Genomic DNA, 16,845 nt, shown 5'->3' with positions numbered 1-16,845 from the left:
TTTCGTGCTTCTTCATGTGCATGTGGAATCTCTTATTATTATAGGACTTTATACCCTATATAATCAAGATCTCTAAATCACTGAATCATAGTTCACCAGCTTTTCATGTACCAAAATTAGTAAAATAGAAATGGCTTGTTTATTCAAGGTTGCGTGGATTGTGGAGCCGCATTGTTAAACTGTATCTGAATATGTAACTTCTTTTGAATTGAATCGTTGATATATCACAATTTTAGTAGACTTTTGTGTGTGCGTCTGCAACGTCTAGGGGTGGTGGCTTTTCCTTTTTTTTTCTTTTGTTGTTGTTGTTTGGTGGTGGTTGTTACTTCTCCCCTTTTTTTTGTTTGTTTGGGGGAGGAGGGGGAGGGGGTTGTGAGGGGGGTGTAGGGGTTTAAATGTCTTTTTATGCCCAGAAATATGGAAGATTATACATATCAAAGACGAAAAATGACAATGACGAATGAAGAACATACCAAATACGCTAGAAATACTCTTGATTTAATTTTTTTTCAACCTTTAGCAAGCATGTAATCATTGTTTTAAAAAACATCCGCCTAGTCCGCTTAGGCATACGCCTAGGCCTAGACGGTACCTAGACCGCCTAACTAGCGCCTAGCGCCTAGGCAGTATTTAGGCTGCCCACCTAGATTTTACGAGCGTTTAGAGGAGCATTGTCTGCTTACGTGGATTGCACCCTGTAGGCCTTGATTGTGATTTTATGTGTCGTAGCCTACACGTCCTCCAAACTCCATTAACCTCCAAATATGAACACATTCACTACCTCCTCTGACCTTCAGCAAAACCTCATCGATCACCACTTAAATGAAGAAAGAAAGAAAAACGCTCAGAAACCGCTTAGGCGCCCGCCTAGGCGACTAAACGCTGGGCGCCAAGTCCGACGCCTAGAAGCGCCCAACGTTTAATGTAACATTGCATGTAATCAGTGAACATATTCTTAAGCAAGAACAGCTGAGGGTAAATATCAAATACTTGGCAGCTAATACAAGAACAAACACCTTCAATCTTTTCAAAGTGAGTGCAATTTCATGAACCAATCGATTCAAAGTTGTAAATAAATTAATACTCCCATGAATATGAAGTAAAAGTTGCTGCAATACAACAATACAATACACTTGACCGAAGTGAAAGTCTGATAATTGATTGATACCTACAAAGCCAGAACGCACTGCTGCACGACTCATTGACGAAAATTAGGGAAAGCGAATTCTGCAGCTTTGAGCAAACTGGCTACTCATATGGTATTAAGTATTGCTTCACAAGTCGCGCATATTGGTTGTATTATATACGGAGCCTTGTGGGAAGAATGCAAATCATTACATCACACATGAAGACTAATTGAATTGCCTCGATGACATAATTAATAACCAACATAATTGAAGCAACTATAAATTCAAACTGGTACCGGGTTCCCTTCCAAGGCTTCTTTTCCTGTTATTCCTTCTTTTAGGGTCTTGAAGTAAACATCATAATCCTTTTCGGGAGGAGGGTTCGAAGGATCCACTGTGAAGGGTTCACTAAATGGAATGGTACTTTTAACCTGATGAATTCACCGAACAAGAGAATTAGGTCATAGAGTGAGACATCGTTTACATGATAATTTTATTGATCCTTTGTTGATCCAACAGACAATATCAAACCCGTGTTCAAGGATACTTGTAGGATTCAGTCATAATCAGTTTTTAAATAGTGTATACATGTCTACCATTCATTTTGGTTGTGTTTTAAATAGTTTTTATTATAATCCAAAAGGGCAGAGAACTTTAACCTCAAAGGTTTTATTGCATGCATATGGGCTTCCCAGGGCTGCAATACATATTCGTGCAACCTCTTCCCTTGATATTTTCCCCTGTAATCAATTAGAATTCAGAATGCTCCTCTGTCCTTTCTCAAATAAGTAGTCAAAATATATGCTCACGGGTTAACATATTCTTACAATTTGGTTAAACAATTCACATAGTTGATGACCTTTACTGAATGACAATAACCAATGTAACAGCAAGAATATGTAAAATGTAAAGGTGGTCTAAATACCGTTATATTGTCCCCCTGATCAAAAGAATATGTAAAATGTAAAGGTGGTCTAAATACCGTTATATTGTCCCCCTGATCAAATATGAGATCAGCTCCCGCTGGCTCTTCAGAAAGGTGGTCTAAATACCGTTATATTGTCCCCCTGATCAAATATGAGATCAGCTCCCGCTGGCTCTTCAGTCAGCGCACAAGGTCTGACTATGGTGTAAGGAATACCACTTTCCCTTATCAAATCCTCCCCCTGTGAACACATTGTAACAAACGTTACCAATTTTCTGCATATCCGTTATTTTCAAAACTACGAGGCTAAAGTGCTCCACCATGGTCAAAGAAACTATATACTTTTCTAGGAAATACCAAAAGAATAGATTGAAGTAATAGGAGACCTTCAGTTTGTATGTGAGGATAAAGTCTAACTCCTTGTTCAAGCGCACTGCAGGAGGTTGTTTGCTCAAATCTAGGCCAGGCCTACCAGGTCGAGTAACTCCAGCGGAACTCACATGTACAAACCTGACAACAACAAACCAAAGAGAGAAGTGAGATAATTTACAAAATCCAGCGGAACTCACATGTACAAACCTGACAACAACAAACCAAAGAGAGAAGTGAGATAATTTACAAAAAAACATGCCACTTCAGCCTAGTAACTAATCTTTATCAATATATCTACATTTCCCAGCTTACTAAATGTGAAGGTGGCCCTATTGGTATAATAGTTGCTTAGCTGCATGCTCTTAGCATCCAGGTTGTAAGTAGGGATTTACACATAACTACTTTATAATAGTTGGCACTTCACTTATTTTCCCAACAAAAATTATGATTGCATGTGCACCCATCAAAGGTATTACCATTTACCTATAAGGCAACATACTTGGTAATTGCAACCATATAACATACTCCATTAGTAATCTAGGTCAAATGCATTTAATATTTGGAAATATGTTAATTTACCTATCAATTCTTTAAAGCTATAATAACATATACAGTAGCATAGTGAAATTGATATATGGAGACATCATAGTTGTAACGGTCAAATATATGTTGATTACGGGTGGAGGCTACTTATAATACATAACTTTCAAAAAACCGATTTAAATGTGGTAAGATTAAGCATAAAGGGTAAGATTGTTGATGAAATGGAAGCTAGCGCATTTTCATGCTCCTACTCTACCAAATATCAAACTTCTAAAGAATTTTTAGCATATTTAATTAACAATCAACTATAGGTCGCCTGTATTTAACTGACAGACGTATACAACTTTCAGCAACCTTGATTTTGTTAAGGGTGTACACATAATTACTCAATTAGTACTTCAGAAGGTAGCGAAGCAAAGTGCTGATTTTCAGAGGGTATGCATGTAAAAAAAATCTTGCAAGTATTATGGTTGAGATTATCAAATACTAATGAAGAACTTAGACCTGGGTGTGAGGGGCTCATTTATGTAAGCTCTTATACTTGAGAATGGAAGCTGAAATGCACCTTCGACAAAAGTTGGATTGAGTTTCCCATCATATTCAAACTTGCTGTACATTAGCTGCAACGAATGAAGTACAATAAAATGAAATGAAAGTAAGCAACTAATAGTGAGGAAATTTGGATAGAAAAAGAATTGAAAAAGCTTACCTGCAGCGAAAAAATATGGCTTGGATCAAAGGGCGGAGCATCATCCTTGGTCCGAGCACGAAATACAGGCCTTAATGAAGAAAAAGGTATTTTAATCTGAAGCAGAGTAGATAAGACAATGAGACTTCGCGATAATATAAATTAAATAATTAATGTTATTCAAGTGAAAGCATAACATACCGTCTGCCATTGCCCATCCTTAGTGTCAAAGCTTGCTGTATATCCAACAGTATCCCAGTCACTACTAGTGCGCACAATGAGCTTATAGCGACGACCATCACCTTTGACCCTCATTTCAATACCATCATAGGCTGAAAGGTCCTCAGGTATAGAAAAGTTCTGAGAAGGTTGATAATAGTATTTGGTTAATTAGTGTTTACAAGTAATGTGCTAAATATGCATGTGCTTTGTAAGAAAAGAATGAAAACTCCTTGGCAAGAATAAAAGAAGAAAAGTTAGTAGTCTATGATTCCATAAGTATCGCTCAATACAAAATTCTTCATAATATTTTGGTCAAAGGCGTTTGGCTACCACAAATTTACTACTAAGTTGAGACACTTTTGAGTCATCAAGCCAAGTAGTTACCAGTGAAATTGTGGCAAACTGGCCAGGGTTCTAAAGAAGTAAACACCAAGTCCATTTACCAAGGGCATGGTTAAATGTGGATTGTAACAAATGAGCAAGAAATAACATCTAAATAGGAGAAACTAAAGCACCAACGACCCTGAAAGAAGGGAAAATGGCGAGGTAAAACTCCAAATTAAGCAAATCCAAAGTAATGCTGTTTAAGGATTAAATTTCTATTTTCAATGCATGACAACAACAATGATGGCAAAGTCTTTATACCAAAATTTCAGGACTGCACAAGAATCATTTTATCCCATTAAGTTCTATTTGTGAATCACGTGGAGTGGGGGCCACGTTGAGAAAGTGTGAAGTGTGAGCCGTTTTCTCGTGACCTCGGGCCCACTCAAATAACGTGAATGATGCGGGCGGCAAAGGGACGTGCAGATGCAGTGCGGCCCATGAAACGAAAACAAGAGAAGCGGAAACAATATATAAACTCTTGCCTAGGGTTTCGTGAAAGGCAGGAAGGTTGGGCGGTTTTGTGTAATTGGCGGCTGCAGAAAAGTGCGAAGGCAGAGAGGAGCGGAGAAATTAAAGCGGCGGCTTTGGAGCAGTGCGAAGGCAGCTTTGGAGCAGTGCAAGGACAGATAGGCTTTTCTTTGTTTTTGGCGGCTGTCTTTTGTTTTGAGAGAGATAATTGTATGAGGGGTTTAAGAGATTGTGTGAGGGTTTAGATTGAGTGATTGTAACCCCCAGTTGTGTTCTTCCCCTCTAATAGTAGATCTCCCCCCATCCTTGCCCTGTGGACGTAGGCTATTTGCCGAACCACGTAAAAGTTATGTTTTTTCCGTGATTTGTAATAGCTTGTAGGATCCCTCGACAGGTCAGTCCTAGAACTGATGAGAGGAAGAGCCGATATCTCACTTGGTTGAGATATCCGCTTCAGATTCTTGTTTCCTTGGTGAGACGGGAATTCTTATCGATCTAATCTCTCTTGTTGTGCTGCCGAAGTGCTGCCAAAATTTTCGCTGCGCACAACACTATTAAAGATTGATCTCCTCCATTAAGTCAACATTTGCACCTCTAGTATTCCTTGCTTCATTAATTGTGTTCCTATGACTTCCCCTAACTAGTGCATTTAGTAGGATCCATTGCATACAGCTGACTTGTCTTAATTGATTCTCCCTCATGTTTATCTTCGATGAGAGTAACCTCTAACTTCTTATAGATGAATTCTTAGAGTATTTGTATTTGGTTAAAATAGAGTCTCATTTCTAGTACATTCATCTTTAGATATGTTTGTTGCTTAAAAAACAAAACATTATAATCCACAAGCATATTAGGATAGAAAGTATGGAAATAGAAAATGATCACAGTTTCAATTATACACCTCTCCTCAAATAAGAAGGAAAACTATATTAGGATAGAAAATATATTAGTCACCTTTGTCCTGATACTAGTAAAGCCACCATTGTTTGCAGTTGATACAGTACCTGAAGGAGAAGAAATAATTTCAGTTAGAAGGATTAATTTCTATAACATATACCAGTCACTTGATGCTTCTCATTCGTGTATTCTTTGCACTTCGCTGCAAGCATGAGTAGCGTGGACTGTTGTACCTTTAAATAACCCAGTTGGTCCACCGTCCTCACTTCCAGATGGATCAATTTGAAAAGTACTTTCACTTACTCCTCCCATGACAACATCATCCAGAGCACCCCAAAAAAGTTTTCCAGATAAATTACCTAAAAAACATACATGTATACATATATAAAGTACCATAAGTACTCATCCTGGGATCACCAGACTAATAAATTATTATTGTTGTTTAAGTATTTAAGTTCGCTTGATATATAATGCATAACCCATAGACTTAGCCATTTAACTAAATTGTTTGTCTAATACTTATCATAATAATATATTAGTTCCGTTTATTACTAGAAGTACTACTCCGCCTAAATTGTTTGTCTAATACTTATCATAATAATATATTAGTTCCGTTTATTACTAGAAGTACTACTCCGCCTACTTCTGCTTCTACTCCAAGATCATAATAATATATTAGTTCCGTTTATTACTAGAAGTACTACTCCGCCTACTTCTGCTTCTACTCCAACAATGGGGAACGAGTACCTTTGAGTCCAAACAGAAGTTTTCCATCACGAAGACCAGTTCTACTCTGTACAGCATTGATCAAATTTCGCATTCCAATATACTCTACTTTTTCTGGTGAATCTCCTTTTATCTAATAAAAAAATACAATGGACAATGACATGGATGAGCCATTCATAGACTTAATTGCGCTGCTTATACATAGCGGGAGAAATTGATTACCCACCTCGGGTTCAAAGAATTTGATCCCCTGCAACAAAAAAGACATGCATTATTGGCTTGAAGAATCCATTGCTAATTAAGTTCAGAATCAAGTATGCATAAAAAGAGGTCATTTTTTACTTTTGATGGAGCAGACCTACTTGGCTATACTTCTCCCTGTCAGGAGTATCTCCTTCCTTTGGACCAACAATCACGGATACTGCATTGATCACTTTCTTTACTCCTTTGAAATATTCAGGAGCTAGTGTTTCCTCCTTAGTAATATCTCCAACAACCTAAGAGATTGAAAGTTTGATGGTTGAGTCAGTTGAATATTAGACAGAAAAAACAGCATTTACTAGCTATTTGGGCTGAATAGGATCAACAACCGAAAAATTCCAAAGGCGTTCATAAAAACCCCTTAGGATTTGTGATTAAAAATATTTAACGCCCACGGTTGGCTTGTACATAAATTGGCCCAAAGTGTCAGATTAAGAGTTGATCATAGAACTTAGCAGGTTCCCTCTTTGGAACATTCTTGAATTCAAGTCATGTCCGTGGTCAATCTCATCTTGATGAGAAAATTTTTCAAACGATGATGACAATTATGTTGAAAATAACAGAAAGCAGCAATGCAAACAAACTAGGAAATGAAATCTCATGTGTGAGTCACCATCACAATATAGACTGTCCTATGCTTGATGCCAAAATATGTGGCCCAATAAACAACTCAAGATTCATCATAAAAATATCAGTAACCTTTTATGATTCTGATTCTAAACTTGGTAGTATGTTTGTCTCAATGTATGACTCCCATGTTTTCTAATATATATCTGGAATGAAACACTAAAACCTTAATGTACAAAGCTCACCAAGTCTACATCTGGCCCTAACATGGTTCTTGCCTTCTGTTTGTTTCTAACCTGCAAGACATGATCATAGACTTTTAATTGTTGAAAGAAAACACTGCATAATATTGAGTAGGCCTAAGAATTATTTATTTGACAAACATATAGAAATATCAGTATAGCATGATACCAAGGCACGAACTGGCAACCCTTGCTTGCGTAATATGTCCACAACTCTTCGGCCGACACCACCAGTGGCCCCTGCCACCAGGACTATATCAGAAATTTCCATTTTCTCTACTGATTCGATAGATGTCGAACTTGAAACTTTTTCAAGCAAAGATGCAATGATCTTGACAAATAAAAGGATACAATTAGATAGGATATAATAGAAATTCACACTTTTGAGAATCAACTAATAAAGAAACACTTCCATATGCTATATACCAACCTTGGCAGGATTTGGTGGCCCGTTAAAGAAGTACAATGTCTGAAAAAATCTACCGAAATCCCAAGATTTTTGTCCACTCTCAGCATATACAGCCCACCTATGCGTTTTTGATGATAAAAAAGGCCAGACTCCGTTGTATAGACATTGCCTATGTGTTAACTGAATGAACTGTTGAGACGGAAGTGATAAAGTCTTATGCTGAAATGCATTCGAATTAATTCTGCATGTATATGATGGAGAAACCCCCTGAAAAAATCGCTAAGCAAGTTAACCTTAACAATACATAACAAAAATCCATAAAGTTGTATTAGTAAATAATAAATCATTGTGGTAACTAAAAGAATAAAATTGCCATAGTTGCAAAATTATTTTACAACTGCCACTTGTCTAAAGATCTTAATATTTCCATTGATTTCGTACTGCTGTTCAAATGACCTCCTCCCTCCCAGTTCCCCTTATTCCATCTTTTCTTCTGTTTCATCTTTGATTACCATCATCATTCTCTTTGATTGTATGCAAGGTTTTAAATATTGAATATAGGGAAATATCAGACGACCAAACTCCATATCAGATTGCCAACATCGGGGAAATGTGAAAGATATATAGTAAATATGAGTGCTACATCAGATGATGTGCATATATAATATAATGTCCTAAAATGTTATCTAAATATACCTAATGAATCTAAGGATACAAAGATATAAATAATATATGTTTAGGATCATTTACCAATCTTTTAAAAGCAATAGAAGTCCAAAGAGGCAGTGTAATATTTCAGTCAATTTTTTAGGCTGAAATGTAACTTGATATATTAGGGAAATTATGATATAGTGCCCAAAAATTATCAAAAGCAATATATTGTTCTGCAACAAGACAAATGAAAGAAGTTGATACGAGTCGCCGTGCGAGCACCCTTTGGTCGCGTTATTACCAAAAGATGGGTTGAGAAAAAAACGACTAAAACAATAGAACAACTCAGTTTTGGCGAATGAAAATACATTCTCTAGATTATGAAGAACAAAAGATTACAATCTCTCCCTCAGTCCCTCACAATCTCACTAGAATCGAGAACAACCTCTCAATCTTCTCTAAACCCTAATACAATGATTAGAATCTCTCTCTGATCTAAGATCTCATAGATCCTCACAATCTAAACCCCAATCCTTTTGATTAGGATCTCACTTAGACCTAAAACCCTTTAGATCTACATCTCACAATCTAAACCCCAATCCTTTTGATTAGGATCTCACTTAGACCTAAAACCCTTTAGATCTACATCTTGACTCCCTCTTTTCTGTTTAGAACCCTAAACAGTCCCTATTTATAGGGTTTACAACGTGGTGGCAATCTGATAAATAACCAAAACCAAACCCAGCTAGGATTCCTTCAAAACAGAAACCAAGTCTGCCCAGAAAACCTCGATGAGTCGACTCATGACTGAGATGAGTCGACTCAAGATCCACCAGTCGACTTATAGTCGACTCAAAATGTGCACAAACTGTGCTGGCCTGCATGAGTCGACTCATGATTTTCATGAGTCGACTCAGCAGAAGCATTTTGTTATCTGGAGGCGTTTTCTTGAGTCGACTCATCAACCCCTCAGTCGACTCATCAACCATCAGTTGACTCATCAGGCTGAGAACTGAAATCTTCGATTCTTTGTTCTTCCGACTCGCTTCACGCTCCATCCTGTGCTCCGTCGTGTCGCCTCACACCACTATTCTCAAGATATCCTGAGAATCACCTATCCTCAAGCTCCCATGAGGATCTCTTTTCCGAAGAGAAGATACACCTGTATCATGGGTCCCCTCTTTAGAAACTTGAAGTCCCATTCAAGTTAGAACTTCAGCTGAGGAAACCCTCGAGCCCCTCCATCTTTGTTGACTTCAGTCATCTTCTTCTTCCTTAATCTTTGAACTCCTTCCAAAGAAAAGGATCTCGCCAAGTTTCTTGTACTGTGATCGAGTAAGGACCATACACAGAATACCCCTTCACTGGATCTGATGCTCTGATACTAACTTGATACCAGTCGCCGTGCTAGCACCCTTTGGTTGCGGAATTACCAAAAGGTGGGTTGAGAAGAAGACGACTAAAACACAAGAACAACTCAGTTTTGGCGAAGAAAAATACCTTCTCTAGATTATGAAGAACAAAAGATTACAATCTCTCCCTCACAATCTCACTAGAATCAATAACAACCTCTCAATCCTCTCTAAACCCTAATACAATAATTAGAATCTCTCTCTGATCTAAGATCTCATAGATCCTCACAATCTAAACCCCAATCCTTTTGATTAGGATCTCACTTATACCTAAAACCCTTTAGATCTACATCTTGACTCCTTCTTTTCTGTTTAGAACCCTAAACAGTCCCTATTTATAGGGTTTACAACGTGGTGGCAATCTGGTAAATAACCAAAACCAAACCCAGCTAGGATTCCTTCAAAACAGAAACCAAGTCTGCTCAGGAAACCTCGATGAGTCGACTCATGACTGAGATGAGTCGACTCATGATCCACCAGTCGACTTATAGTCGACTCAAAATGTGCACAAACTGTGCTGGCCTGCATGAGTCGACTCATGATTTTCATGAGTCGACTCAGCAGAAGCATTTTGCTATCTGGAGGCGTTTTCTTGAGTCGACTGATCAACCCGTCAGTCGACTCATTAACCGTCAGTCGACTCATCAACCCGTCAGTCGACTCATCAGGATGAGAACTGAAATCTTTGATTCTTCGTTCTTCCGACTCGCTTCACGCTCCATCCTGTGCTCCGCCGTGTCGCTTCACACCACTATTCTCAAGATATCCTGAGAATCATCTATCCTCAAGCTCCCATGAGGATCTCTTTTTCGAAGAGAAGATACACTCGTATCAGAAGTCAGCAAACATATCAACTGGTATATCGGCCATGTAGGGAATATATTGCCCAAATTTCCGAAAAAGTGTTAAAGGATATCGAGACCATATCGTTTCGTGGGAAGCCTTATAAAAGGATGTAACAGCCCGATATATCGGCTATGCCGGAGGATATTTAAAACAAGTATTATATGTTAAGTATAAACATCATGTTAATCTAAGGGTCAATTAGAGAAAAAACCCCCGAATTTTGAGGGAGTTGCACTAAATCCCCCTCATCTTTTTTATTGCAGTAACCCACGTCACTTTAGGAGTTATAGCACATCACCCCCTTAACTTTTTATTCCATTAAATCTTACCTGAAATTTTCTAGTTTTATCCTCATATTAGCGTCATCAATTCTAACATGTCAGTGGGTAAGCACACGCCAAAAAAGACAAAAATTCCTTCTTAGTCTCAAAATATACCCTTTTATTAAAAAGGAAAAATAGCTAATTTTGGGGACTAATAGATTATTTTCATCTTTTTCTTGGCACATGCTTGCCACACGAGATGTTAGAATCGATAGTGCAAGTTTGGAGAATAAATGAGAAATTTTCATGTGAAATTTAGTGGAATGCAAGCATTTAGGGGGAGAGGGGGAGCGGGGGGTTATGTACAATAATTCCTAAAGTTTTTTTTTTGTTGGGGTTTTTTTTTTTTTTGGGGGGGGACTAGGTTTTGTGCAACTCCCCCAAAGATGGGGGTGTTTTCTGTACTTAACCCCTTAGACCATAAGTACACTAAATGGTAATATGTGTCCATTGATAATAAATCAAAGAACTAAAAAGGAAAAATAGCTAATTTTTGGGACTAATAGATTATTTTCATCTTTTTCTTGGCACATGCTTGCCACACGAGATGTTAGAATCGATGGTGCAAATTTGGAGAATAAATGATAAATTTTCATGTGAAATTTAGTGGAATGCAAGCGTTTAGGGGGAGAGGGGGAGCGGGGGGTTATGTACAATAATTCCTAAAGTTTTCTTTTTGTTGGGGTTTTTTGGGGGGGGGAGGGGGGGACTAGGTTTTGTGCAACTCCCCCAAAGATGGGGGTGTTTTCTGTACTTAACCCCTTAGACCATAAGTACACTAAATGGTAATATGTGTCCATTGATAATAAGTCAAAGAACTAAATTTTTCAGAATTTTAGATTATCTAGGTAAACAATTTTTAACCTTTATAAGGTTTAAAAGGTCTTTAAAAATTGTACTACCCTATCTTGTTTTTGAGATTTCTATACAAATACAGTGTGAAATAGATTGCAAACCATCTACACAACAAACCCATGAACAAAAATAGTGAAAAAAGAAAGAAAAAGAAAGGAATTTTACCTGCGCGCTGTGAAGAGCAGAGAACTTCACAGGACAGCAGCAGCTCTCCATCATCCCCCAACAAAAAGAGAAAACTAAAAGATATTATGCTAAATTTCTTCGGAAATTATAGGCCACCCAAGCTCATACATACCTTCTCGCTGTCCGGTATCCCTGCACCAAGCCTTAATATAACGAGAACCCAGAAAGGAAAGCCAAAGAGATGGTAAACTGATCGCTCATCATTTAGGAGCAGCCACCGTTTAAGGAAACTGTTCCGCAGTAACACCAGACGCGAACCCTCCTTCTCGAACCACCTCACCCCTTCCCGCGCTCCGTCGCCTCATCGATGGCGAAAGCAGGAGCCAAGACCCTAATCTCACCATTTCGACTCACCTCCCTTCTCCGAGTCGAGAAAAACCCTAATCGCGCCCTCGAACTACCCTAACCCTAAATGTGGCCCTAGCCCTAAGCCCTGCCGCTACAGCGCGAGATCCTACGATCTCATCATCTGCAAGCTCGGCCGAGCCAAGAAATTCGAAGAAATGGAGCAAGTCCTCTCCCAGATGAGCCAAGAGACGAGGTTCTCCCAGATTGAGATCTCGACGAACTCAATCTGAAGCCAGATGCTTGCACTTATAACATCCTCATTCGATCAGCCAACTCGATCGACTGTGCGCTGAACCTGTTCGATGAAATGCTGGAGAGGGGGATTGAGCCGAGCATCGTCACATTTGGAACCCTGATCTCCGCTCTCTGCAACAACTCGAAGCTCGACGAGGCCTTCAAGCTCAAAGAGGAGATGCCGAGGCTGTACAATATAGAACCTAACGCCTTCGTGTACGCCGCTCTAATCAAAGCCCTCTGCAAGAGTGGCAAGCTCGAAGAAGCTCTCAGCCTGAGGAGAGAGATCTCGGGATTAGATTCTGCAGTTTACTCCACCCTAATTCGCGCGCTTTTCAAAGCGGGGCGAAAGGGGGAGGTTGTTGAAATCTTGGAGGAGATGAAGAAGGCTTGTGTGGAACCTGATGTCGTAACCTACAACGCGATGATCGCAGGGTTTTGCGATGATGGGGATCTTGATGCTGCGTTGGGGGCAATGAACGAGATGAAGAAGGAGGGGATTAAACCTGATGTCGTTAGCTATAACACCGTTATCTCGGGGTTCTGTAAAAAGGGGAGAGCTGAGGATGCTGTCGAGGGTTTTTTGCCGTTTGTCGAAAGGGGGGAGAGGGGTTTTTGATGGATGGGGGCTGGTGATAAATAGTGTTCTGAAGGAGAGAGCTAAGCTTGAGGTTGAAGAGATTTTAGATTGCTTAATTTGAGGCGATTATAGCGTACAAATATTGGAAAGTTCGACGGAAGTTTTGTGGAAACTATTCTCGGCTACTTTAGCGGGACTCCCTGCATGAATTTTTGGCGGCCAACTTGGAGTCAACTGAATTTCCTTATTTTATTATTATCACTAAATTTCGTCATCGTCATGGACTTATACGACATAGCTGGAGTAGGGTGTTTATGAATCTAGTAGATGTTATTCTGAGAATGGGTTTTTTTTTTGAGAGAATTTATTTAGGATGCAACGCTGTCGTAGTTATTGTAATCAAAATGTATGTTATTGTAATCAAAATGTATGTACCTTGACTAGAAATATAGGTTTCTTGTAGAGGCTCACTCTGTAATAGAAATTCAAGTTTGTTGGAGTACAGGCTCACTCTCTTCCAAATTCGGTTCTCTTTTTCAAAACCGTACTCTGAAGATCTAAGCAATAGTATTTCCTAGATTATCAGAGAAAAAACGTTAAAAGGTTCTAAGCTTACCAAACTACTCAGACCAAGGCTATGTTTGTTTTTTTGAGAAAGGGAGAGAAAAGAGAAGGAAAGAGAAATTAAAAAAAAAAGAAAAAAAATGATATTCTTTTTATTGTTTGGTTAGAAAGAATATTGTAATGAAAGTTAGAAGAAAATTCATAAGAAAATTATTTTCTCTTATTTGGTTATTTTCTGAGAAAAAGAGGAAGAAAATTATCACAACATAATTTTAATTCATACTTTTTAGAATTGGATTTAGATTTTAAACAATTTACAAAATATAATTAAGTTAAATTGTGATTCTACCATATTTTCAAAATTTTGTAAGTTACCGAATATGTTTGCACAATCTTAACTCAAGAAAATTGAGTCAAAATCACAACATAATTTTAATTCATACTTTTTAGAATTGGATTTAGATTTTAAACAATTTACAAAAAATAATTAAGTTAAATTGTGATTCTACCATATCTTCAAAATTCTCTAAGTTACCGAATATGTTTGCACAATCTTAACTCAAGAAAATTGAATCAAAATTATGATGATTCTAATTTGCATATAATCTTACATGATTTTGGACTTGCCACTTATTCATAACCTCAAGTGAAAAAAGATGATGCCAAATAAAGTCTAGAAAATGATGCAGTTCAAACGTAATTATTAAAAATTAATATCATTCATATCATGGGAAGTAACAAGTTAATAAACATGTATTTTAAAAAAATCGGCAATTCCTAACATAAAAACTTGAGTGGTCAACAACATCAAGTTCGTAAATAATAACAAGCAGAAGCACAACCACAAATCCACTAATTAGAGAACAACATTTCTCACACATAATATTTGCAGAAAGGTAAATGAAAGGAACCCAAACAATTCTAAAGTAAATGTCATGATATTCCTAAAAAAAGCATAATCCATTTCTAGTCACAAATTCTATTACAATCAATTTCATATAGAAAAATCTTAAACCAATAAAGGCTATTACAATCAATTTTATATAGAAAATACTAAACAGAGAGAGAGAGAGAGAGAGAGAGAGAGAGAGAGAGAGAACCGCCAAAGTCCTTGATTTTTGACTTTAGTGAGCCCATCAAAACATCAATCTCGCAAACTTCATCCTCTGAAATTAATTCAAAAAATTCAAATAAGTACAATATAAACATCAAAAACCTACAAAATAAAGTCTTAACATTCAAGTAATAAGTACAAGTACCTCAGCAATCTTAGTGTTCTCAATTCTAATGTATTATTGCAGCTTAGATTTGGCAAAATAAACAAGTACCTTAGTAATGCAAATGTCTTTGAACATATTGGGAGGATTTATTCAATTGCAGAAAATCACATCCCACAAGAGATTGACATATTTAGCCTTGACACACTTGGTAACTGGGATATCAATGGAGAATGGGATCAACCTTTCACTGTTCACCCAAAGGTCTTCAATATGCTTTCACTGCTTAAAATTTCATCTATACACTCGATCATTTACAGAAAGCTCCAGGATCTGGAGAGCTCGTTGTAATTGGGGCCGATGCAGCTAAACCTTATCTGGTTTTAGGAATTATCTCAGGTTCTTTTCAATGTGTAGTGGCTGGAATTTGTAACAATATCCACAATTATTCTCATAGTTGATACTCTTAATCCATTCAGCTGATGGAAAGAAACTAAGACATAAGGTTGATCTAAAGCTCAATAGAAGCATCATTTGTCACGATACAAGCGTCACGAACATGTACGTTCATTTGAATCAATTTCACAAACATCGCTCTTAATTACGATTGTGACATATCTTTCATGTTGTAGGTACTGACATATCTTTTATGTTGAAGGTACAACATTTGAAACCATGCTTAGATTATTAAAATAGACTACAATTTAATATAAATGCCTTAATATTACTCTTTCAAGCCGACACAATATAGTTCAGCATCCACACAAATTAGTTTTGAAGGCAGTCCATCAAATTAGCAATGGTATAAAAGTCAAGGTCACTAGGACACACAAACACATAATTAAGATAAAAAAAAAGTTTTGTGTTCAAAAGCAAAAGATCAAGATAAAACCAAGCATCTTATGAACACATAATTAAGGGTTTTATCAGAATAGACTCAAAACAAACATCTACTCGAGCAATGCATATACCAAAAATAGAGCACTTAAATATCAGCGGTTTAGTGCTATTTAGATACAACTAGAAATCAACTAACAAGTTGACAATGTGTGAGGAGAAAATGCAGGGAATGAACTAGATGAGGATTAACATCCAAACAAGAAAAGGCTGTGTTAGTTAATAACAATTCATAAAGTTATGCACAGGAAATTCATAGCCCTGCATCTCTAAAGATAACACACTACATTCAGTTTCTAACTACAATGTTAATTTCTACCATATACAAAAAAATGCAAGCCAGCAATTTTATTTTACAACCAAAGTAAGACCAAATCATGGTAAACTAAAAATTTCTCAAAAGACAGGGGTGATGTCCGATACTCAATAATCAACAACCACCAAGCAAATACCCAAAAAAAAAAGCGAGGTTAAAATCAATAAGTCCCCCTTAGCTATGATCATAACATAGGTCAATTAAGGGCTAAAGTCTCAATTGTATTAGTTGCAACTATAATATCTAATGCCATAAAAATTAAAAAAAAATACCTCAACTGATGAATCGATGAGTTTTTTCTCTGCTAGATTCATTTTCACGGAAGAGAGATCTGAGAGAACTCTAATCTTTAGCAAATCTGAGAAAATCCAATCAGATCAGAGAGCTACAATGTCGCTTTGTTGTCGAAAACTAAGAAGTTGAACACTGGTTTGATCGGCATCGGACTAGGATTTGATTGGCATTGTGGGTTTGGTCGGCGTTGAACTAGGGTTTAGGCAAAGTTAAACTAGGGTTTAATCAATCACCATGGATCGAGAGAGAGAGAGAGAGAGAGAGAGAGAGAGAGAGAGAGAGAGAGAG

At 37.5% G+C, this 16,845-nt stretch overlaps 2 protein-coding genes across 2 annotated transcripts; one reads left to right on the top strand and one right to left on the bottom strand.

Moving 5' to 3' along the window:
* Positions 1,054–12,212, bottom strand: LOC109825007. Its single transcript, XM_020391667.1, has 16 exons — positions 12,087–12,212; positions 7,856–8,101; positions 7,595–7,756; positions 7,429–7,479; positions 6,718–6,852; positions 6,582–6,605; positions 6,377–6,488; positions 5,863–5,988; positions 5,687–5,736; positions 3,857–4,015; positions 3,677–3,772; positions 3,472–3,587; positions 2,439–2,562; positions 2,180–2,293; positions 1,787–1,867; positions 1,054–1,558 (listed from the first exon to the last, which is right to left on the bottom strand). Exons 1-16 carry the CDS (start codon positions 12,138–12,140, stop codon positions 1,412–1,414), a joined length of 1,797 nt encoding a protein of 598 aa, XP_020247256.1. The 5' UTR covers positions 12,141–12,212; the 3' UTR covers positions 1,054–1,411.
* On the top strand, positions 12,763–15,721 carry LOC109834957 (putative pentatricopeptide repeat-containing protein At1g53330). Its single transcript, XM_020402966.1, has 6 exons — positions 12,763–13,277; positions 14,726–14,729; positions 15,135–15,314; positions 15,371–15,449; positions 15,530–15,611; positions 15,709–15,721. Exons 1-6 carry the CDS (start codon positions 12,763–12,765, stop codon positions 15,719–15,721), a joined length of 873 nt encoding a protein of 290 aa, XP_020258555.1.

Source organism: Asparagus officinalis, chromosome 1 (assembly GCF_001876935.1).
Source record: "Asparagus officinalis chromosome 1, Aspof.V1, whole genome shotgun sequence".
In the NCBI taxonomy this organism is placed as follows: Eukaryota; Viridiplantae; Streptophyta; class Magnoliopsida; order Asparagales; family Asparagaceae; genus Asparagus; species Asparagus officinalis.
The sequence above is the reverse complement of the archived record's forward strand: the minus strand, read 5'-3'. Positions and strand labels throughout refer to the sequence as shown.

What these genes read in the sequence shown, in the direction of transcription:
- LOC109834957 (XM_020402966.1), top strand. Translation starts at nt 12,763, where the DNA reads ATGCTGGAGAGGGGGATTGAGCCGAGCATCGTCACATTTGGAACCCTG. An exon ending in CTTTCACTGTTCACCCAAAG is followed by an intron (nt 15,315 to 15,370) that starts GTCTTCAATATG and finishes GATCATTTACAG; the next exon opens with AAAGCTCCAGGATCTGGAGA. An exon ending in GGTTTTAGGAATTATCTCAG is followed by an intron (nt 15,450 to 15,529) that starts GTTCTTTTCAAT and finishes TAATCCATTCAG; the next exon opens with CTGATGGAAAGAAACTAAGA.
- LOC109825007 (XM_020391667.1), bottom strand. Translation starts at nt 12,140, where the DNA reads ATGATGGAGAGCTGCTGCTGTCCTGTGAAGTTCTCTGCTCTTCACAGC. An exon ending in GCCATATTTTTTCGCTGCAG is followed by an intron (nt 3,588 to 3,676) that starts GTAAGCTTTTTC and finishes CATTCGTTGCAG; the next exon opens with CTAATGTACAGCAAGTTTGA. An exon ending in ATCAGGGGGACAATATAACG is followed by an intron (nt 1,868 to 2,179) that starts GTATTTAGACCA and finishes AATTGATTACAG; the next exon opens with GGGAAAATATCAAGGGAAGA.